We start from the raw sequence: 23,167 nt of genomic DNA, 5'->3' as shown, positions 1-23,167 counted from the left end.
TTGGATGTTGGGTGTTAATGTAAGATTAATCATGATGTCACTTGATAATGTGCTTAATTGGCTGTATAATTAATGTCCACCCCTTATTTAATTGTAAGGGGTATCGTTGGGAAATGGTCTGTTCTGAGCTGCGCCAAATATACCAGTGAAAGGTATGAAAGTAGTTCTGCAAATAGAATAACACATTGTGGACGGCAGTCGTATGGATATTTGTTTAATAAATACTTTTTTTTATCTGATAGATGATACTACAATATGTTTTCTTATCTTAACATTTGAAAATGCTTTTTATATTCATGAAGTATACTTGTCGCCACCCCCATGTTTGCGCTGAGGTGTAACCTTCCACGGTGCGCGATACTCCTGCTTGTCCCTCTTTGTCCGGTGGCGATAGTAGGCCATGATAATTATGGCAAAATTTGCGTTTTTGAATGAATTATAGCTGAATGGTGGATCAACAAGCATACACCGTGTGAGGACTGGTTTGCTGGCAATGACACACCAGAGAGTTTCAATTTAAAGGACAGCAGAGCAAGCAACGGAGAAAGGGTACAGTTTGCTTCCAAGACAGTCTGCAAGATGGCTAGCTATCTTCAGTGGCATGCTAACGTTAGCTAGCAAGCTAATGTTAGCATAGTAAACACCAGTTTTCAAAACATGATCGATTGCTTTATCTTTTAAATGCTGTGATACGTGGAATTGAATGCACCTTTTCCCAAATGAGTGTTACAAGGGAAATCACAGTATTCAATACATGTTGCAGTGTTGCCGCTACTGGGTGAAATCTCAACGCTGCTAGCAAGCCACATTGAATAGCGTGGCTAGCTGGTTAGCCAAGGTAGTAACTAGCTTGCGTTAGCTAGCTGGTCGTCTTCTTTGCTACACATCTGTAAGTGATCATTAAGAGAGGGGGGTGCTATGTAACTTGCTACTACTGGCAGTCAAGCCAGGTAGCAAGCAACAGATTCACTCAGTGAGAAGTGACTGGCTTGCAAAGAGACCAACTTGTGCTCAAAACGTGAACTAGCTCAGTTTTACCTGACGTTTATTTGGTGACCAAATCCCGGCGTGACAGACACCGTGGCGAAAGATTTGCAGCTGTAAAGGAGTGTGCAGACCTGGGCCGGCGTTTTAATATAATATTCGTGTTAGTTTCTGATGTTATATTACGCATTTTGACGTTATTGACATGACCTGAAGGCAGTATCCACCTACTCGGCTCGTAGCCTTCAAGACGTCGTCATTTTTAACTTTTTTTTTCTTGCATATGCACGGTGATATGCCACTTCACCGACAGTCATATTAGCTAATGGCTGCCGAATCGGGGAGACTACTGGCGGGACAAGGAAAACGAAGCAAAGGTAGGAATTAATTTCACCCATCTCCCAATCAGATCGGAATCATCCATTACTGCGCTGCAATGGGCTGCACTGGGGCTGTTCCCAAATCCCTTCTCGCCTCCTCCATATGTAAACTTCACGTCTCCGGTGGTGGCTGTTTCTCACAGAGTGGATCTCTGAACGGGGTTCATGTCTATCTTGCTATAAATGTGCCTTCAACTCCGTTTCCTCGTTCTCATGTCTTCGTCTTATCCTGTCTCCCTCATTGACCTTACCTCTTCTGCCTCTGTTTGCGGCCTCTCTCCCTCTCGCCTGGGTCATTTGGTCTGCCTGGGTCATTTGCGATTCAAGGCTTCATAACCTTGGTGATGATAGCGCCTGGATGTTCAGCATCTTGTCCTCATGCCAGTCTATGTCCCATCATTGAATCCATCTCAACTGTTGGACTTGAAACAGATGCCCTAGGTCTAAAGCTGCTCCACTCTGTCACTAAGGGGTATTGGCCAATCCAAATGTGATGGTGCGCTTGATTGGTGCTGTACCAAAAGTATGAGACCCGATGGCCTAGTTTTGTTGTGGCTAATGTTCATATTTCCTTATTTCAGCTTCTCAGATGAAGAGCCCGGAGAAGAAGAAGGCGAGGAAATCCACCAACCAGGTAAGGGTTGTTTTGTGATGAAATGTCATTACTTTGCTACTACTGTTTCCCAATATAAAAGCATTGACGATAACAGTGATATAAAAAATATTTTATTTCCTCGCATTCTCACTTTGTCTCCTTCCCATAACTCCCCAGTAAGTGAGAGTGCAATTTAGTTGCCAAGAAAGAGACAAAATGCACAATTGACAAATAATGTATCTGATAGATTTATTTATTTTTCAAGTTTCACTAGATATTGTTAATTTTAAAAAATGTTGGCAACTATAATCTTGTGGTGAAATTACTATGTGCTCGATAAAACAAAAAAGTCCTCTGTATGCAACAAATGGATCTTGGAGACTGCTAAAAGGAAACTTTTAAATGTTCCGGTACTGCAAAATTAATTAAAAACATTTATTTTGTATTTCTTTCTCCTTTAGGCGGCAGGGTTCTCCCACCTAACGGAGTTTGCACCCCCTCCTACCCCCATGGTGGACCACCTGGTTGCGTCCAACCCCTTCGACGATGACTTTGGGCCCCCATCTCGACCTAGCGTGGCAGGTGGAACAGGCAGTGCTCCATTTCTTCCCAGCCCAGGTGGAGGAGGTGGGTATGGCGGTGGAGGCCGAATGGGCGTAGGCATGGGCTTCATGGGAGGCCCAGGAGGACCAGGCGGAGGCCAACCTGGTCGAAGGCCACCATTTGGCCCTCCATCCAACGCTGGACCTCACCACCAGCTAGGCTTTGGAGGAATGCCGGGCTTTGGAGGGGGCGGGGGAGGAGGAGGTGGATTCCCCCCTGGTGGCCCTTCTCAGTTCAATATGCCACCAAACTTCAGTCCACCAATGCATCCTGGGCCAGGATTCAATCCCATGTTATCTCCAGGGGCTATGGGAGGTCCCGGAGGAGGTGGGCCTCCCCACCCTCGGTTTGGCATGCCTCCCCAGCAGCAGCAGCACGGACAGGGTGGACACCCATTCAACAGCCCACCGTTACCTGGTGGTGGAGGCCCCAGAGGGCCCCCACATGGCCCCCTGCCTTCCATGGGAGGAATGGGTCCTGGAATGAACATGATGGGTGGCATGAGTGGTGGCCCCGGAGGAAATATGGTGGGGGGGTTACCTGGTATGCCCCCTCAAGGACAATTCCCCCCCTCACAGGATGGTCCATACCCTGGCCCCAGTCCGCCAGGGCCAGGTAACGAGGATGGAAAGAACTTTGGGGGAGGAGGGCCACCACCTGGGCCTCAGCAGCAACAACAGCAACATCTTAACCTAAATCCCAATGGCCCCCCTCCTAATAACACCCCTCCTGGCCCTGCTCCTAACTCTGGCCCTCCACAGCAAGGGGGAGGCTTCCCTGGCCACCCTGACGCCCAGCAGCCCAACCCCAACACACCTGGCCAGCCCTCCTCAGCGCCGACACAACCGAACCCCAACTCCTCCCCTACTGGGCCTCTAAATGGATCAGGCCAGCCCCAGCATCAACCCCCCGGTCAGCTACAACCCCCCAGCAACAACAACACCCCCAACTCTAACAACTCTACCCAGCAGCAGCAGCAGCAGCAGCAGCAACAGCAACAGCAACAGCAACAGCAACAGCAGCAGCAGCAGCAGCAACAGCAGCAGCAGCAGCAGCAACAGCAGCAGCAGCAGCAACAACAACAACAACAACAATCCACCCCACCTCACTCCGGCCCTGGCTCCACCCCTTACAACCAGCAGAACAACACTCCCAGTGCCGGCGGTCCCATGCCCAATGCAGCCTCCAATTCGGGTCAGAACAGCATGACCAACAACGGAGGCAATACTCCAGGCAGCAACCCCAATCCCCCGTCTAATTCCACCTCAACCCCAAACACCCAGAGTCCCCTGCCCCCCGGCCCTGCTGCCCCCTCGACCGGGCCTGGCTCCGGCCCTGGAAAACTTGGCGGCCCCGGGATGGTCTTTCCCTGTGGCCTCTGCATGGCTGAGGTGCATGACGACCAGGACGCCATCCTGTGTGAGGCGTCGTGCCAACGCTGGTTCCACCGTGACTGCACAGGCCTGACAGAGCCAGCATATGCGCTGCTGACTCGAGAGAGCGCCGCTGTTTGGGCCTGTGACTTCTGCATCAAGACCAAGGACATCCAGGCAGTATTTGTGCGGCAGGGACTAGGCCAGCTGGTTGCAGCTAACGAGAGTTGAGGAGTGGATGAAAAAGGAGCAGCATGGAGGTGCTCACATGACGACAAATGGAGACATTCTTTGCTTTGATCGAACTGAATGAGCTGTGCGTCATGTCACCTACTTGCCCAACTTTCTCTGGACTAGCCCTTTACTTGTTCACTACCCAGAGAAACACACTCGATGACTTTCATGCTTATCTGTACCACCTTGAGTGACTCTTGGTATATGATTTGTAGTTTTATTCCCCCCCTAAAGGAGTCAAATCACAATGAATGTTAAACTAAACAGTACTTCAGACATCTAGCCTGCCAACCAGCAAAGCACTGACACCAACACACTACCTCACACACTTTGTGACTGACTGGCACGGACGCTCCCGCACTGACTGACTGTGATTGACTCGCCACACTCATGCACACATGAGTAAGATGCTATTTCGAACACGTAAACCCACCTTAGACGGAGAAAGTAATGTTAAAATATTCCCTTACTGTGTATTGACACAATGACTCAAAGCATCAGTGGCTTTACATAAAAAACGACTTGATGTATTACATCTTTAAATTTGAGGAAAAAAAGAGTGCCTAAATAATCTTAAACAGACTTTGGTTTCATTCATGAATTGATTTTCCATCAAAATGCTTTATCTAGCACTGCCCTTCCACATTGTGAGCCTTTTTACTGCAAGCAAGTGAGAGAAAATGGAAGATAAAATCAGTATGTTGCAGCGTAAAACTTGTGTTAAGTAAACCGTATGTTATTGGTGAAAAAATGAAATGTTAAGTTCTTTTGTCTGTTCCTTCAGACATGCTTACAAACAGACCTGTACTTCTTGTTTCTATCATTTTGTACCCAGTGCTGATTAACCCAAAGGAGACCCTGACCAAGTTTTCATCCACACCTCACAAAGGATTTTACCATTTGAAATAGTTGTAAATATTGGGAAAAAACATTTGTCTGGTACTCAGCTCATCAGTTGTGAACATGCCACAGAGTTGAGCAATGAACACAATTATTATTTGAAATGATTTGTCTTGGTTGTATACAGTTTAACATTTTGGATTTAAAACAGTACATTTGGGTCATCCATTACTTTTTATGTCTGCAGTACACATGAATTGTGAAATCAGTGCTTTTCGATGGTGTTGGCTTTGCAAGTAGTGACATCATTTCATATCGGAGGTGCATAGTCCTCTATAAAAAAAAAAAAGACAAAAAAAGAGTGGGGGGGTGCATGTGAACCAATGCAGTAACTGATCTGTTTATGTTTATATCTGGCCTCTGCGCTGCAAGAGGCCTTGAAGTAGACCAAATAACTTAAGAGCGAACAATACCAATTTTTCAAATTTCTGTCACGGTATAAGGTGTTTATAACTATTCTTACTTCTCTCTTTCCCTATTTTTCTTTATTCAATGTCCAAGTTGCCTTTCTTTTTCTTGCTCTCAGCTGTTCCTTTTTATTTTGTGCTGTGCTCTTGCTCTGCTCTGGCGCCTCCTGGTGGACCCCGGAGGAACAGTGGGTCCCACACCAGGTGGGGAAGGGAAAGGTACTGAACTTTGAAGTAAAGACCGAATTTTTTTGTACTTGTCCATGTCTGTTTTTATTCTCATTCTTTTTTATTTGTTTGCTAATTGTTGTATTAAAATGAGGGTTGACAAACCCAATGAAATTGATAACAATGTAATTTATTTTTAATAATTGCCGCTGCAGCTCCTTTTTCTTTGACTGTTTACATTCAGATGTTTCCTAGGACATCAGAGATTTGCTTTAAGGTTTTCTTTACATTGTATTATTTCCAAAGGAAAAACAATTCACACTTTTACAAGAGTGATTTCATTAAGCTTGTTGGATACAAGTTAGCATCATGATGATTGTTCACACTTATTTTACATCCCCATATTAGTAAAAATGTGATTTGGTCGGCATATACATTTTTAATTTCTTTATGTATCTTAAAGAAGTTTCCTGAACAAAAAGATATCAAATGTAAAATGGGGACTGTGTTCTTTACCACTCTTAAAATGAATTCAAATAATACGCTAAGAAGAAGCATGACTAAATTAATGTCTGCCATGATAGAGCAAGTCAGCTGAACCTGCAATAATAGACAATGTGTCTAAACCAAAGCTAACAATTCAACAATTGTGGATAGTATTCTCCCGAGATAAATAATTCTGATTAGTTATTGTCATGGGTTTAAATTGAGCTGTTCTGTCAAAGAAACTCTTGGATGTTCTCCAGCGTGCCTCTTTCATTGTGCTGGGTACCAACTTATATAGTTATTTACAGTAGACCCTTACCACATTATCATGGGATCATTTGGATGTTTAATAAAGTTGTGTTAGGGTCTTTACAAAGAGTGTGAGTTCAATGTGACATTAAAGTTTCCCTGAATATTGATATAACACAGGAGTTGCTTCTTGATGTATAGGTAAATAACGTAAAGCAGATAACCATGTGATCTAACTGGACTCGCCTTTTGTCCTGTCAATAGTTAATTCGTTTTGCCTCAGCAGTGATCAGTATTTCTCCTGATCTGCATTGGGATGAGACATAATTATAGCCCAATACTGCCATGTTTACATTTTCAAATTGATTCCGAAATGATTTCCCTTAACAACTGCTAAGTACATGGGTCACACACGCTATTTATTTATTTAATTAACCTGTGTGTGTGTGTGTGTGTGTGTGTGTGTGTGAAACTATGGTCACAGCAGGCCTCGCCCCCAAGGGAGCCGCCCGCCAATCAGCTCGGTCCTGAGGCGGGACCACGGCTATCCGATGTTCTGGCAACAGGTTGCACTGGTAGTGGGGGGGGGGGAGAGATTTCCCGCTGTCCTCAGTTCATTGAGTAACGCCTTCTCATCCCACCAAACAGTACAGAGCAGCGGCCGTGAACACTGAAGCAGGAGGGACCACATTTCGCGGTTATAGGATCATCTGTACAGGTGCAGTAAACAAGTATTTACACAGCTGCTGCTTATCAACTCTTCACTTGAGTGGGGAAAGTGCAATGCTGTAAGCTCCGTTTTGCTGAGCGAGCGTTTAATAGCATTTGGATAAACCGATATGGACACCTGTGGCTTTGTTGTTTGATTTGGCAACCTTATAATGACCTAGAATCGGGCGCAGAAAGCCTTTTGTTGTCCGCTTTCAGGCGTGTTGTCAAAGCTTTTGGTCTCGGCTCTGTGTGTACTCCGCTGCTGTCTATAATTGGATCTATTTGCGCGGCGTAAAAAGGATAAAAGAGGTTATTATGTCTGGGAAACGCTTCATGTAGGACTGGGGCTAGGTTTTATGGTTGTTTACCTGCTTACTGTGCTCGGGGTCCCAGTAAACAACCCGGAGGTTTCGACGCGCACCGATACTGACCGACCGGAGAGGTGGGTGTGACGCAACTCTCCTAGGAGCAGACAGGTGCACTGCCCTGATGCCCCCCCTGAATAAAGTAGTACTTTTATTTTATATTAATTTGAAAATGGTATTATTGAATTTGTCAGACCAGCTGTGTAAATAACGTGACGTCTGCTAATAAAACACTCCTATTTGATAGATGTATGTGGCTTTGTCCAGGTAAGATAAGAATCATATATGTGCAAACATTATGTTTTACAACGTCCCATCTGTTAAAACAGGGTGAATAATCTTCAGTTACCTTTAATATAAATTGCTCCAGAAATAGTCCTGACCTACAGTTTTTGCCTGGGGGAACACCTCAAGCCCTCTTTAAGGTGTTTGGGTAAACATGTATCTTTTAAAGAAAGACAAGTCTTTCCATGTTGTTACCATTTTACACAAGATAAACCTGCATCTATGTCTCCAACACAGCCAACAATACTGATAACAACAGGGCTTGCCTTTCTGTTTTTACTGCATTTAATCAAACACAAATACAATGGTGTTTGAACATGGATGTTGTGCTTCATTTAATTGTAGATGATAGTCCAGTATTTAATTACGTTTTTATAGGAATTTCATCACTTATATGTTTATATAGTGTATTTTAAATAATTTATTTTTACTTAACAACAACGTTTGTTCATTAAGTCTTTGCATATGTGAAGATATACATCTGAGATGATCAAAGTGTTTCTCGGTTGCATTGAAGATACATGTAATCGTGTAAGACGATTTTGCATATATTTAATCTGACACAATTCTAACAAAAAAATTGATTACATAAATATATTTAGGTCGCAACTGATTATTACTTTCATTCTTGGTTTATACATTAATAGGCTGTTAAATATTTCTAAAGAAGTGACACATCATCCTTTTCCAGAGTTCCAGGTGATGTCATCTAATTGTTTGTTATGTCCAAAATCCTAAAGATATTTAATTTGCACGGATATAACAAAGAGAAAGCAGAACATCTTTATTAGAACTAGCACAAAAATGACTTTGATATGAGATTATACAAATTCTAGTAATTCTGTCCAATGATATCTCTTTTTATTGATTCATCATCTAATGATATACCATTATCTAAGTCCTAGTGTCAAAGTAGCGCGTCATCCTGTTCAGATATCAAAGGCAGGAGACAGTTTGGGAGAAAGTATACGATCAGACGAGTGGCAGCAGTCACAGGGTGACAGAACATGGCCAGAGGAAAGTGGGCTCTGTGAGCGTAAAGGGAAGAGAGATGGCAGAAAGTCCGGTTTCATGACATTCCTGTTTCTTTGTAGACACAGCCATTCCTTGTGACAAGAAAGAGCTGTAGAGGAGGTGAACCTGTTGTCACCAAAAAGTGCTCAGCTACTGGCTGTTACACAACTACCAAGTCTGGAAATCTGTATTTACCCAGGGAAAATACTTACACCTGAGTTTCTGTGTGACCAGCGATTAGCAGCCTTGGGCTTAACAATAGACAATAACATTATCCTTTTATAAGGTTTTCCAACATAGCTGAGGGCTAGATTTTTTTAACCTTCATATTATAGTTTGGTGTCCAGTGTGCAACACGGCCTGCAAACCTGCTTGTTTGATATGTTAGGCTGGGGGAATCAATTTGTTTTTGCGCTGTATTTTTTGTTTTTTAATGAGTCTTTTCACTTTTGTATTTACTGCCTATGTGGAAAGTTTTCCGCATGTATAGGCTTTACAGTTAGTGCTGCCCTAGTTCTCAGTTTCCTCTTAATCTGTCCTTATTAATACAAATGCAAACTACGCGCAATGCCCGAGTAAAGGGAACGTCTGGAATCCTAAGAATGTTTTTAGGAAAGACAAAGGCTGACTTTGATTCACCAATACAACCTCAATGCCAGCCGAGGTGCTTCGCGTTACACAATAACCAGCGGCCAGTCAGAGTCAGTTACATTTTAGTTTCTGTGAGAGTCACATCTTTAGCTATGGACAAAGGAAACATACAGGGGTTTGAAGTGCGATGCTAAGCCCTGTTGAGCAGCTTTAGCAGTGCTTAAACACAAAGATGTATGTGTTCAAGAGAAACAACACTTTCATGTGACAGCCAAAGTGTTTTAACAAGATTCCACAATACTTTCCTGCCACTCAAAAGCAGCAATGCTTATTAGATCAGATACCTGCTCCCAGAGGGTGCATGTGTCTGCGAAAACCCCTCTCAGATCTGTGTGTATGTGTGCTTGCGCAGCTTAAAGTAAACAGTGTACGCCTGAGTGAGTCTACTCTGAAGTCTGGTGACTGTGGAGACTTTGGCGAAGGCAGAGAAAGAGAGAGGGGAGGCCCATTCCTGACATAGCCCCCAGTGTTTAATGCTCCACAGAGCCGGGACAATAAGAGGAGTATTCCCTTCCTCATAGTGTTCATCACCAAGGTCCTCTTTCAGAGCGAATAAGATGGACATGCTCAGGTTATACTAACATTGTGGCTGACGGACTGGCTTAATATGACAGAATATATTTTTGGGTTAGATCACTGAACTAGTAGATATTAACATGTTACATTACTCTGGGAAATGTACTTCAGTAATTTTATTGGCAAAATATACTTCTTAGGTTAGTTGTTCTGCAGAATATATATTTTGTCTGATCACACCCTCTGGAGAAAGTAAAACGAATAGTTTGTTAGATCCCGCGTGGCACATTTTTCATGACATCACTATAATTAAACCTGGTTGAGAAGGAATTAAACCAGTAGAGCAGCAAGAGAATATGTCGGCATGATCACGGTGTATCAGCAGTCTGGTATTGTTGCAGAGTCAGGGTGACTTCCCCTGGAAATAAGTGATACATGCAGGTTAAAAAGAGGCATCTGAGTTAGGGAGTCATCCTTTTTAAGACTATCTTTAAAAAGCAACAGCTAAAACAATAACTATGTGTATTAAATCATCTGCAGTTCTGTGGTGCTGAAAAGAGAAATTCAGAGGTCTTTTCATCGAGACTTTTGTTCAGTCTCTTTGTGACTTGTTCCTCTAATTCACCTGATTTGCATTTCTGCTGTTTTCCCTCCCTGTGTCACCAGGCTGCTTGCAGAGAAACCAGGAAATCAGCATGAGCTCTCCGTCCACTGACAGGAAGCCTCTGGTGGATTACGGCGTTCAGATCCGCTTCATCAAGGACCTCCATGACACAGGTGGTGGTTTCCCTGATAAATCCAAAGTGAACGGCAGTACTGCAACCCCTCCTTCCAGTAAATACGGGGTGGCAGTGCGCGTTCAGGGAATATCTGGACAGCCCTATGTGGTGCTGAAAGATGGCCAGAAAGGCGACTCTTACGGAGTTCAGCTCAACACTCCCACCTCCAGCTCAGGGCCACCTTCACCGTGCAACAGCCTCCCCAAAATAAATAAAGAACCGGCAGGATTAACAAACCCCTATAGAACTGCTGTAAGCACAGCACGCTCCCCTGTTGTTTCTCCAGTGCAGGATGAGGTTGGCGAGATCTTTGGGAGCCCACATAAAAGACCTCCAGGGGATGGGCAGGCAGGAACACAAGGGGAGGAGGAGGGTGGAGCCGGGAGGCAGGGAGAGAGGTCAAAACCTGAATTCCAACTCAAAGCAGCAGCAAGTGACGCAAAAGAGAAAACCAGAGATAGGACTGACGAGGAGTATAACGAAGCAGGGCTGAAACGTGTCAAATTAAACGGTGTGACACCAAAAGGGGTTCCAAAACCTGTCTCTGGTTACACCGGCTCTTTGGGGAGATACAGTGGGAAGAGACAGAGCAACGAGTCCTCTTCAGAGTTGTTCCCTGAACCTCCAGCAGCGACTAATGAGGAGCCCATCCCGGCGATCGACACAAACTCCCTGGCTCCCATCAACAAGCTCATCAGTAAGTTCAACAGCGGGACCCCGAGCAGCGCCCCACAGACGAGGGGCCGCTCCGGGGCGAGGCAGAGGCTCAGGTTTGACGAGCGCAGGCGATCAAGAAGTCTTGATGCTCGACAAGATGTCCAGGCTGAGGTTCCCTCTCCTAGCTCTCCCACGTTCAATCCCTACGCTATTCCTCTGTCCACCTCCTCCTATTCGTTGGCATCATCTGCCCCAGCGAGCAGTAGCCTGGGAAGCAGCACTGCCTCCAAGGGGAAGACGCTCGATGCCCCGAAGACGAGCTTTAAGTCACCGGGGACGGTTGTTGCTAAGAACACCTATCCAGCTCTGGCAAAAAAGCCTGTAAGTAGCAGCGATTGTGAGGTATTAGATCGTCTAGTTGCATTGTTTTCTAACGCAGCTAACTCTGTATTTAAAGGAGATATCGCAGAGGAGTCAAATCAAAGAGGTCACCAATGGGGAGGAAGCTCAAGTGAAGCAGGTGATTTACAACATCCTTAAAGAGGGGTAAGTAGACTACAATTATGATATACTCTCTATAAGTGTTGCTTTATATGAATATCATCTGTATTTCAATCTTATTGACTGTCCGCTATTTCCTCATCAGCACGAGTGAGAGTGAGGGATCCCTGAAGAGAAAGGTCAACCTCGTCTATGACACAACGGGAAGTTTTAAGGTACAACAAAACATTAAAACCCTTCTCTTTTTAGACCACAATGCATGGAATATGAGCTATTTGTACATGCATATCTATATGTCTAGTGTTTTACTAATGGATTATATAATATAGATACAGTAACAACTTGATTTTAGAAAAATAAAGTCGTAAGTGTTGATTAGAGTCAAACATTTAGCCTTAGTTACTGTTTTAAAATGTTTAAGTTCCAGCTTTGTTTTTTTAAATGTTGCTTGTGGCGTGACCCTTGTTTGCATTTGGATTATAGCTTGTGTTTATACAGTAGTAGTTCAACATTTACATTACTGTTTTTCTTTCAGAGAGTCCTTACTACTCTCACGTCTGTAAGGTTAATATTCTGCTAAAACCAGCAGCTTGTTATCTTAGCTTAGCATAAATATTGTAAACAGGTAAACCCCTTACCCTGACTATGTCTAAAGGTTGCTAAATCTGCCCCAGAAGCTGAGAAGATAAGCTGTTATTTATCTCAAACTACTAGTAGCAGTACTTGCTTTTAAACCGTCCTCATTGATTTTTCTTTTGCAGCTATCTTAGTTCGAATCTCCCCACTTACCAGCAATCACATAAAAGCTTTACAAACAAATGTAAACATATTTTATTTAAAACAAAAATGAATTGCACACATTTACCAAAGCACATAATCCAAGGAGCTTTTGTGGTGTGGGTCCTGGATGGTGGTGTCTGAGGGGCATCTTGTAATGAAACAGATGGTTAGCAGCTTTGCCTCTTTCCTAAGGATATGAAGTTCCTGTTTCCTCTACTCCAGGGGTACTCAAATACAAATCTTAAAGGTCCAACATTTTCTTTTCAATAAGACAAAGGTCCGTTTATTACGGTCATTCACACGAGGTTGCAAAAACAAAAATAATCTGTATGCAGCAGTTTTCATTGTTATTGTGTCTGTGCTTGATCCCTCAGGNGGGGGGGGGGGGGGGGGGGGGGGGGGGGGGGGGGGGGGGGGGGGGACGAGGGGGGGGGGGGGGTTTTAATAATCTCAAAAGGGAGAATGAATAGAATGAATTAAAAAAAGCAGCATCTCAATGACACATGAAGGCAGGCGCGTTTCTAATTAAGTGCCTGTACTTTTTTTTGATTAATACCCTTTTTAGCCTACAAGAACTCTTAATTTATAGACTGTGATTTGATATGAAAGCCATATAGATGTCGTACCTATTACTGGTCTCCTCCTATAATTGAATGAAAGTTGCATACTTTCATGGCATTTTTCCCCCTTTGCTCTTTTCTTTTTGTTCTTTTCTGATAATTTCTGTAACTTGAATGTGTCATTTTTCTTTTCCTTTTGGCCATTCGCTTTTGCATGCCGGGTCTTTTGCCCTTCCTCCCCATGGGGGCGTGACCCTCTACAGTCCACTCACTCTCCCAGCATGCCCTAAAGAGCAAGCCCCCCCACAGACAGGGCAGTGCGGCAGCACCATGCCTGTAGCATTCCTTAACACACCGTAGTGTCAGGTTCACTGATGAGGTCACGGTTAGGTAAGAACCACCGGCCACCTCACGCACCTCCCAACCTTTTCCTTCTCCCCTTTTTTCAACGCCAAAGGCAGAGCCTTTAAGCATGTCCTGGCGAGCATTAACAAAACTCCTAAGCCCTTGTTGCCATCCGTGTGAGGCCTGAAAACATCGTGCAGTGTCATGCGATGGAACACCATCTCGTTGAAAGTGCCAGCATGACGTGACAAACGTACAGCTGTATGTAAATGCCCCGCCACCCCCCCCACTTACAAGCAATCCCTTCTCCCACATAGACCTGGTTCCCATGGCAACTCACCAACCTTCCATCTGAGTGGTCTCACAGTGTTTGGCCGCAAGGAATGACTGGCTATGATAAATGGAGATACAGCATCAGAGCCGTTACATGTTACTGTCTGATGGCCTTCCATCTTCTCTCTGCCCCCTCCCCCCCCTGCATCTCCTTTCCGCCTCTTCACCCACACATTTTGGCACTTTCTCCGCATTTTCTTTTATCTACCTCCCGCTCATCATCCTTTTTTTCACATTATTCACTGTCTCTTCTCCCAACTCTGCTGCTCCCGTCCTCCGTCCTTGTACATCTTGTCTCCATCTCTATTCTCTCTCTCCTCTCTGCTGCCATGTTGTGGCGGCGCAGCGACCTGCAGCCGCAGCTGGACAGAGTGAGGAGTTCCAGCACAACATGTCTGAGACCAGACAACAACTTTCACTCCCCTGACAGAGACAGGTATAAAACAGAAGATGAACATACTTTTTGAATAAATCGAGTGGAATTAACTTGCAAGATTCTGATGTCACAGAAACTATGATCTTAGACTTTGTGTTCAGTGACAGCTTTCAAATCAGTTATTTTTTAGACTGCATGAATCATCTGACATTTTGAGTTTAGGATGCTGCATGTCTTCCCCAGTCCATGTCATGTGTCCCTGTCATACATGAAGGAATTTGCCATAGTACACTTACATAGAGAAACACCTACCTAATGGTTGAATTTGATTTATAAAACGATTTAATGGTGTTCTGAACATATCTTTAAATAATGACACATTTGTGTAGAGATACATGAGAAGAACGATACCACTCTTCTGTCTGTAAATAAGCTGCAGCTAACCGCTAACTTAACTTAGCACAAAGACTAGCAACGGAGGGAAACAGCAAGCCTGGCTGTTTTTAAAGGTAACAACAACCCACAAATTGTTGTTTTGGGTTTCTCGTATGGACTAGAGAAATGAAATAGAATAGAATATAATCGTTTAATGCCATATACATGTACAATGAGATAAATAAATGCTTCTCCCTTTCAAAAGGTACCATCAAAACAAAAAACATCACAACATAAGACAACAAATACACGCAGCATACATACTTAGGAATAAGGAATAAAGTGCAGTAATTATTTCCAGGGGTATACAAATAAAATCTATAATGTAATAAATAATAATAGTAGGTATCTTAATGTTACAATAATAATAATGATATATATGTATATAGAGTCACATTTATTTCACATGCTGGATGATTAAGAGGTATGACTTTCAGGTGTTAAGAGCAATGATGGCTCTTGGGAAAAAACTGTCTTGTTGGTTTTGGATTTGATACACCTGTAGCGCGTGCCGGAGGGCAGCGGGTGGAACAGGTGAAAGCCGGGGTGTGAACTGTCCTTGACAATGTTTTTGGCTCTACTAAATACAAAATTTGTAAGCTTAAAGGAATATCTCTGAACATTTGAAACAGAGTTGTATGAGCTACTTATCCATAGTCAATGTATAAACTACTGAAAATGGCAATGGGGCCCCTCAAGTCTGAAGCATAATAATATAACTTCAGGAGCTCAGTGAATTGTGCTTTATTTAGAACTTTGTTGCCGCTTTACCTTGCTGTCAGATTGCCCAACTATGATCTTTTCAAGGCCACCAGACTCCTTTGTCTAAACCAGTAATGTTACCTTCCAGAACATGGGAGTTTGTGGTCTGCCGCTGCCATGATTGGTTAGTTTGTGTTATCGAATGACTTTGGTATTTTAAAGGGTTAGTTCAAATACACTTTTATGTCACACAATTACACAAACAAACTAACCAATCAAGGCAAACGTAGTCCAGCTACCCCCATATTCTGGGAGGTAACATTACCGTTTTGTTTTATTTATTTGAAAAAAGATGGATAAATAGTTCCTTGTCAGAAAAGTTTGGTAAAACGGTAACGATAATCTAAATATAGTGTACACTTACACAGACATTGATTATATGTGTAACGACGCGCTGACCACCATTTATTGGATGTTTTACACCTACGCTTTCTCCAACAATCTGAACCATCTCTTCAGGAATGCTGATAGGTGGATTTTGTTACCTACAGAAAGCACCAGGTCTCTTTCCCTCTCAATGTCTATTCTAAAGTAGGTGTTGATTATTTCATGCGACTCCCAGCAAGAAACAATTAAATGTATTTGCCAATTAGTCTAAACATTGCTTACAATAAAAAGATGAACTATAACAAATGTAAGTTCCAGCACAAGTGCATGCTTTGCTCAGATTTCTAGCATTATTTGAAATGTACGATGAGACAAATCAAGCCAATTCTTTTTCCTGACATTATGCCAAAAGATTGAAAGAAAAATTGACAGTTTCAAAGCCTTGACTGTGCCTTTACTTACTAACAATCTCTCCAGGTGTTCCTACCTCGGGATGCTCCCCTTCCTTACCTCCCGCCCCTCTAGGTGCTCCAACTCTTTGCCCCGCAAGATTCCCCCAAGCCCCAGGATCTTAGTAGAACATGTGAACCCTGAGGAGGACAGGTATACCAGGCCTGCTCTCCCCAAATCACTTCGCTACAGCTCTGCTTGCCTGCTCTATCCTAAAGCCTACAGCACATTCCGAATTAATTGCGTTGCCCAGATCTTATGTTGATTCCTTCCCCTGTAAATATGTGTGATCCAAAGCTGTGTAATCCCTCTTTTATTCTGCCACACCTGCCCTTTCTGCTGAGCGCTTTTCCCCCACTTCTCTGGCTTGAAAGTGCTTTCTTTACTGTAACACTGTTGCTGGCCAGAAACAATTCACGTAACGTGCCATTTCCAGCTAAATTGCTTTCTCTAAGCACAAAAACCAAACCTCAGCTTAAGCCTTTTACATTATATCCAACACATCAGTCAATATTCAGTTTTGCCATTATGTGGGTCATTCTCCATATTGTTTTTTTTTTCTTTCTTCCTCTCTTTCTGTCTCTATGATTGCTGTTTGCCCAACAGGCAATGTAACAACTCATCAGGTCAAAACTGTCAAAGGGGCAGCAAAAAAAGTCTGGAAGGGGACAGGTAAGATCATTCATTTATTCGGTCATCCATCCTCTCACTGTTTCTAAGCTTTTCTCAATAACCCTAACCCTACTGACACTTAGTAGGTTCTTAGGGGCTCGAATGTTGTGATGTTTGGTTAATATGGTTGATATGAACCTATATACACTCCATTAACTCTAATTAGGAAGCCACAGTCAGCTATTTTGTTAGCTTAGCTTAATGTGGTGATTAGAAACAGCTAGCATAACTGTGCATGGTCTGTCGATTATGTGATACACCAATGGTCAAAATATTTCCCAATTGGACGAAAGCCAATCTGTCCACAAGCATGTCAACCCAAAAACAAACAGATATAGCTACTATGCTAACGGCATGTCTCAACGTACTTGCTATTCCTGGTTACCTTTGTTGGTTGGATTGGTTATTCTTTGGCATGAGGAGTGAGTGCGTAAGAATAATATTGTAAGCCAATCAGAGGCAGAGTAGGGCGGGCCATCGGAACAATATACGTTGTTTTCTTGCATCCTGTCTGACAAACAGACTTTCTGTCCTATGAGATTTCCTTTTGAAATAATAGAGTGGTGCAGTGTTGACATATTTTTGTAGGCCGCTCCGGAAGTATGCAACGCAAGTTTTCTCTTGATAAAATGGGTTTGTTTCATTGGATTTTAGCAGGATAATCTCCACATATTAACAGCACTTTTATGATTCTTGAAACGTAAATATAATCATCAGGAGTAAAAGGCTAACGCTATTAACAAACTGCATCATAGATGCATGGCTTCACATCCCCACTGCTAAGCTAAAGGTGGCAAATGTTCGGCGTGATGAATTAACTATCTAATTTAGACGCTTGCAACCACAGTTTTTAAGACACATAGAAGCGTGCTGTGTTTACTCATGTTAGTTTGTCGTAGAACAAAACGTAAAACTGTGTCTGTGTTAACTACAGACCTTATTTCAGGCCTCTAACCAAAAACAAATTTACAATAGTTAACCTTGAAACATGGGAACTGGAAGTGCAAAAATGCTGACTTATTTCGAGGGTATTGGGACTAATTCCTGCACCACTTTATAGGCCTTAGGAACAAAATATATATTTGCAACAGCTCCTGTAAAGCTTTATGGGGTTATTAGCTTTCCACATTTGAATGGACATTCACAAGTTTGTATATTTGCGGAATTATAGCAAATGCCATTTTACACCCAAGAATACATCCTATATAAAATATTTTGTTAACCCTCAAAGACCAATTAGAATATCTGTATTCAACAGTTCAGGTCAATGTCCAATCAGGATTATTGAAATTGAGATTCATCCTTTCCTGATACAGTGGCACCGTTGATTTCTTATGGAGTTCACAAAGTAACTCAGACATGTTCAACTTCTATTGTTATTAAGTCAGGAGCACCTCAGGGTTCCATACCCTTCACATTTTATTCAGTCAATTTTAAAACTGAAATGGTTAACTTTTTGGTCTTCCCGTAAACCGATCCTACACCTGTTACTGTCTACAGTATACACACAGATTGAACAAAGGTCATCCTTTTATTAGATATTTTCTGAGGCCGCTGCTTTATCTCATGCCATATTATTGGATAATACTGTTTGCTGCAGTATGGAAGCAGTGCATGCCACAGTCTTTGACTCCTGGTGTGCTGCACTCTCTTTTCATCAGGACTTCTAGACAGTCCTAACACACAGAGCCCCAAAATGCTGAACACATGTTGTTTTATTTTCATATGATTTAATCTTGCTTTATTTATCAAGTGTTATATTTTCATTTATTTTTATTTGCTGATGGCAGTCGTATCCAGCCCACCTCTATCCTGAGGGGTAGTAGGGGGAGAGGGGGCCCTCTGAGGCCCTTTGGTCAGACAGTCTTGTCTGGGTCCTGCCCAAACTCACCGCGGCTAGACAGGTGCATGCTCCAGCTCCTGTACCCCCCCCCCTACCCCCACTGTTCTGTCCCCTCTGTAAATGTCACATCATGAGTGTGATGACATACTGTATGCAGCATGCACACATGGGAACGTCATACCTCAACAAGCAAAATGATGTTAAAATTCCAAGATCTAACTATAAAAAACAACAGCGCCCTGTTAGCCAAGGTACAGTAGGCATGGAAATCTATAGGTGTGTGATAAGTCAAATGACTTGGACTCCTGTCATACTCTAGTAAAAAAAAGGAAAATACTTTAGACTTGATTTGACAAAATAAAAAACAACAACTTGCAACTTCTGTTGGACTTTAACACCAGTGACTCGTAACTTGAGCCTTTTGGATTAAAAATCACAGATCAAAACATGTTTTTCTCTTGATTTCCTGAATCAACTCAATAACGCTTTTCAATCCAAACAAGTCGAAGCATAATCCCCGGACCCATTTTGTTTGGAACGATCTTTTGTGATTGGCAATCATGTTGGATTATGGGAAATCGTAATTGTAACTATTGATGTTAACCATTCTTCCTTCAGTTTCCCAAAGTCCCACAACTTTGCGGAGAATGAATGCAATGTATAACTATTTAAAGATTTATGTTTATACAACTTTTTTAAGACTTGATAAAGATTCAATCAAAATCTATCTCTTTTTATTTATTAAGTGTAAGTATAGATCAAATATTTGCAGCAGGATTTTGTAGTTTGTGCAACATGAAACGAGAATACATTTAACAACATCATCAAAATGATACCAAAGATAATTTAGTTTGAAACTCAAGTACAAAACAAAAAAAACATTAAAATGGGTGCAATATGACTTGATTAAGAGGCATGACCTTAGAATGAAGTCCTTTTCAAACGATATCTTCCCTCCTCTAAACTGTCAAATATGAATCTAAACATTATGTTAAGGTTGGATATATAGAATTGCTGCAATACTGTGTCCAACACACTCAGTGCCACTCCTCTCACTTCCCCTCCCCTCCTTTACTGATGATTCTGAGCCATCCCTCTCCTCCCTACCATGACCTTTGACCTCTGATCATCAGTTTATCGACTGTGATTATTTTTAGAGCTCCACTTCAGTTGGTGCTGATCACAGTAATAATAATAATAATATGTTCTCCTCTCTCCTTGTGTCCATGTGTTCCTGTCTGTCAGACCACACCCTCACGGCAGCCCCTCCTCTCCTACGGGGACTCCCTCATCAGGTCGCAGGGGCCGGCAGCTGCCTCAGCTCCCTGCCAAGAGCAGCAGCGTAGAGCAAGGTTTGTTGAATGGATCAAGGTTTGATTTCAGAAGATCTATGAAGAATAAAGTCCTGTTAAAGGTCATGTTAGCATATAATATGTTCACTGAAAATAATAATAATAACTTTTTTGTATGGTAGTGACTCAAACACAGTCCTTTTAGAAATGGGCACATCATGTGTAGTGGCATCCAGCTTTCCAAAATGCCACAATAGAACAGAGTTGTGGACACGCAATTCAAAATAATAAGCAGCCTCAAAAATGTAATGTTTTAACAACAAATCTCAACTACTCTTCAAACAAAACTGCATTTATATTTTGGCGGTATACTTCCTCAATTTGGTATCTCAAATCTCACTTATTTTGCTGTCAAAGAACTGTCCTCAATTCCCTCCCCTGAATAACTCCTCTGTACTTGTGAGGAAGACCCAATGGGTTGGCACCACAAGGCACAAGTCATCAGAATTGTTTCGTCAAACACATATTTAACAAAACATTATCAATGTACTGTTAATATAAATCATAATTGAATTTATAAAGTTAAAGATAAACTCCAGGCCCATTTTTAACAAAAGTAGATGGATGGGATTATATGTAGAGGTGGGATTTGGTTCACATTCCTGTCTGAGTTTTTAACCATTTTCAAATCTTACTCAGAAGCCTATTATATTTGTTCTACAGTAACATCCATCAAGAAGTCACTTGAGTGCACATCATGCTCCACCTAGTGTCAGAAGCGAGACCCTGCATGCTGAATATACTCTGCAGTGTGTCTTATTGAGAACACACTGCTGTTTCTGATTTCTACCTTTCTCTTTCTTTGTCCAATCATGTAAACCTAACCCTGTGTTTTCTTGCCTCAGCCCTTGCAGTAGAGGAACGCGCCCGACAGCTGCAGATGAAAGTACATTCCTACCGGCCTTCAGCCTCCCACGACCCCGAGACGGACCTCAAGACCAAACGGGAGGTCAGCATCTTGCGCTCTGTCCTCAGATCCCCTACTCCTCCTACACTTTATAGATGATTATTTAATTGTTCTAATCTCAATTTGAGTATAATCCCCATCCCTCCCCCTGTAGATGTACGCAGAGCAGAGGCGCGGCAGCGACAACATGTCAGCCCGGTCGTCAGACAGCGATATGAGCGATGCGTCGGCCCTCTCCCGCGCCAGCAGTGCCTCCCGCCTCAGTAGCACCAGCTACATGTCTATCCAATCAGAACGACCGGGGGGGCGACTCAGGTCAGTCCTCATTAGTCATATGTTCAGTTTAGATGTTAAGGGTGCTTTTATTACAGTCCTTTTTAAATAAGCCTAAATGTTTGGGCTACAGGAGTATTAAAGCTATTGCATGCTAATCGCTGCGTGTCTTCTTCTGTTTTATTTCTGCATGCTTCATGTTTCTGCTTCCTACTGCATGCTCTTATCTCCTCTCTCCACACACACACACACACACACACACACACACACACACACACACACACACACACACACACACACACACACACATACACTGAACGGTGGAAATCCAAACTAACTGGACTCAGATCCAAGTCATTAGAAGAGGAGAAGAGGGACAGGAGGATATCGTGGGGGGTGGATGGAGAGGAGGAGAGGAGGAGGGCGGCAGGGAAGAGACGCTTCTCTGCCGAGTTGAATCGCAGGAGACACACTGTAGCAGGAGACACCAGAGAGTCCAGGTAAAGAGGAATACTGCCCACACGGGTATTCACTGGTGATGGCAGACCATCCATCTTCTCACTGTTACTCCCCGGGTTTCAATTATAGACAAATCCTCATTGATCTCTGAGGGGGAAGTTATTATCTTTTAGCTTGCAGTCTCCAGAGAGAGGTCAGAGGTCCGCTTGAACCTGTAGTCTGCATCACAGCCTATAGAAAAGATGGATGTGAGGTCATAGGCTTCCAAAAAAGTGGGCGGCAACAGCCAATGCAATCTTGGCAGTGACTCCCCAGAAAAACTATTGTTGGAGAAGAGGCTAGCAGCACACACCTGTCAATCAAAGCTGCCACGCCCCTTATAATGCATTACTTAATTCTGAATTTGAGTCTTCATAAACATTAGAATCATTTTTTTCCAGATTTTTTAAAGAGACTTTATAAGAAAAATATTTTAAAAAATGAGATTAGATAAATGAATGTACAACTAATAAAAACACACTTTTAAAATTGCTAACAAAAAAAAAACATAAAAAATTATCTTAATTAAAACAGTTAAACAGTAGACAACAAATATTATTATTTTCCTGTAAAAAAAAGTATCCTGAATCAGAACACATTCATCCAGTAGGAATGTTGCTGGGGTTTTCTAGACAGTTGCTCAATTTTAGAATGAAATAGAATAAAAGATGAATAACTGAAAATAGAATACAAATATTTGAATAAACATAGGAAGTTAAAGTAACAACGTGCAATAAAAAGATAAAATAATATAAAATATATATGTATGTAGAGATAACAAGTTAAAGTACACATTTTATTTAAGTAATAATAGTTATATTAACATTTAAATTTGAAGTAAAATCACATAATACATTACAGGAACACACACTCACACACATCCACACTCCCAGCTGACCAGTAGCAGTGACAGGGACAAACGACCCCCCCCCGCCTCCTCAGTGAGCCAGGTGATGGAGTGCAGCTTATTAGCCGCTAATGTATTGAGGTCTGCAAGAGGAGAGTCTTTATGGCCTCACGGACAATCCCTACAGGCTCAACTCCCTGGCCTCTGACACACTTTCCAGAGTGGGACACACACACACACACACACACACACACACACACACACACACACACACACACACACACACACACACACACACACACACAGGTCTGGCGAATAAATGACTAGTACATAAAGTATGGGACAAATACAAATCTCCTCCTACCTTTACACAGATCTGGTGTAACCTTAAACCAAATTCTATCAAAATCATCACAGTTATGGATTATTACGCATTTTCAAAAATGTAGTTAAAGGTCACATGACAAGTGTGTTTTGCAATCCAGACAAAAGGAAACATCCCTGCAGTATCATAAACATTCACTTTTATATGTGCACTTGTATGACATT

General features: G+C 42.5%; 3 protein-coding genes across 6 annotated transcripts in view; all 3 read left to right on the top strand.

Moving 5' to 3' along the window:
- The first annotated feature begins 351 nt into the window (after positions 1–351).
- Positions 352–5,822, top strand: pygo2 (pygopus homolog 2 (Drosophila)). Of its 2 annotated transcripts, none has more exons than XM_010770837.1 (3): positions 352–549; positions 1,946–1,998; positions 2,421–5,822. In XM_010770837.1, the coding sequence occupies exons 2-3, from the start codon at positions 1,954–1,956 to the stop codon at positions 4,164–4,166; spliced, it is 1,791 nt and encodes a 596-aa protein (XP_010769139.1). In that variant the 5' UTR covers positions 352–549; positions 1,946–1,953; the 3' UTR covers positions 4,167–5,822. The 2 variants fall into 2 exon arrangements, with proteins under 2 accessions (XP_010769139.1, XP_010769132.1); XM_010770830.1 differs by having other exon boundaries at positions 352–1,361.
- A 1,060-nt stretch (positions 5,823–6,882) lies between these two features.
- The window catches only part of cgnb (cingulin b), a 32,650-nt gene continuing 16,365 nt past the window's right edge, over positions 6,883–23,167 (top strand). The window contains exons 1-5 of the mRNA XM_010770819.1: positions 6,883–6,945; positions 7,028–7,097; positions 10,588–11,738; positions 11,815–11,903; positions 12,004–12,073. Of these exons, the coding sequence (XP_010769121.1) occupies positions 6,931–6,945; positions 7,028–7,097; positions 10,588–11,738; positions 11,815–11,903; positions 12,004–12,073 (1,395 nt within the window). The 5' untranslated portion in view covers positions 6,883–6,930. The remainder of the gene's footprint in view (positions 6,946–7,027; positions 7,098–10,587; positions 11,739–11,814; positions 11,904–12,003; positions 12,074–23,167) is intronic.
- On the top strand, positions 13,815–21,443 carry LOC104945165 (regulating synaptic membrane exocytosis protein 1-like). 3 transcript variants are annotated; one of them, XM_010770790.1, is made up of 7 exons: positions 13,815–14,312; positions 16,254–16,379; positions 16,833–16,898; positions 18,689–18,802; positions 19,987–20,093; positions 20,939–21,042; positions 21,155–21,443. In XM_010770790.1, the coding sequence occupies exons 1-7, from the start codon at positions 13,927–13,929 to the stop codon at positions 21,383–21,385; spliced, it is 1,134 nt and encodes a 377-aa protein (XP_010769092.1). In that variant the 5' UTR covers positions 13,815–13,926; the 3' UTR covers positions 21,386–21,443. The 3 variants fall into 3 exon arrangements, with proteins under 3 accessions (XP_010769092.1, XP_010769108.1, XP_010769100.1); XM_010770806.1 differs by lacking the exon at positions 16,254–16,379 and having other exon boundaries at positions 13,817–14,312; positions 21,155–21,439; XM_010770798.1 differs by lacking the exon at positions 18,689–18,802 and having other exon boundaries at positions 13,817–14,312; positions 21,155–21,438.

This window comes from Notothenia coriiceps, unplaced genomic scaffold (assembly GCF_000735185.1).
Source record: "Notothenia coriiceps isolate Sejong01 unplaced genomic scaffold, NC01 NC01_scaffold00000339, whole genome shotgun sequence".
Classification (NCBI taxonomy): Eukaryota; Metazoa; Chordata; class Actinopteri; order Perciformes; family Nototheniidae; genus Notothenia; species Notothenia coriiceps.
Note: the sequence above shows the minus strand (reverse complement) of the source record. Positions and strands in the feature narration are given on the sequence as shown.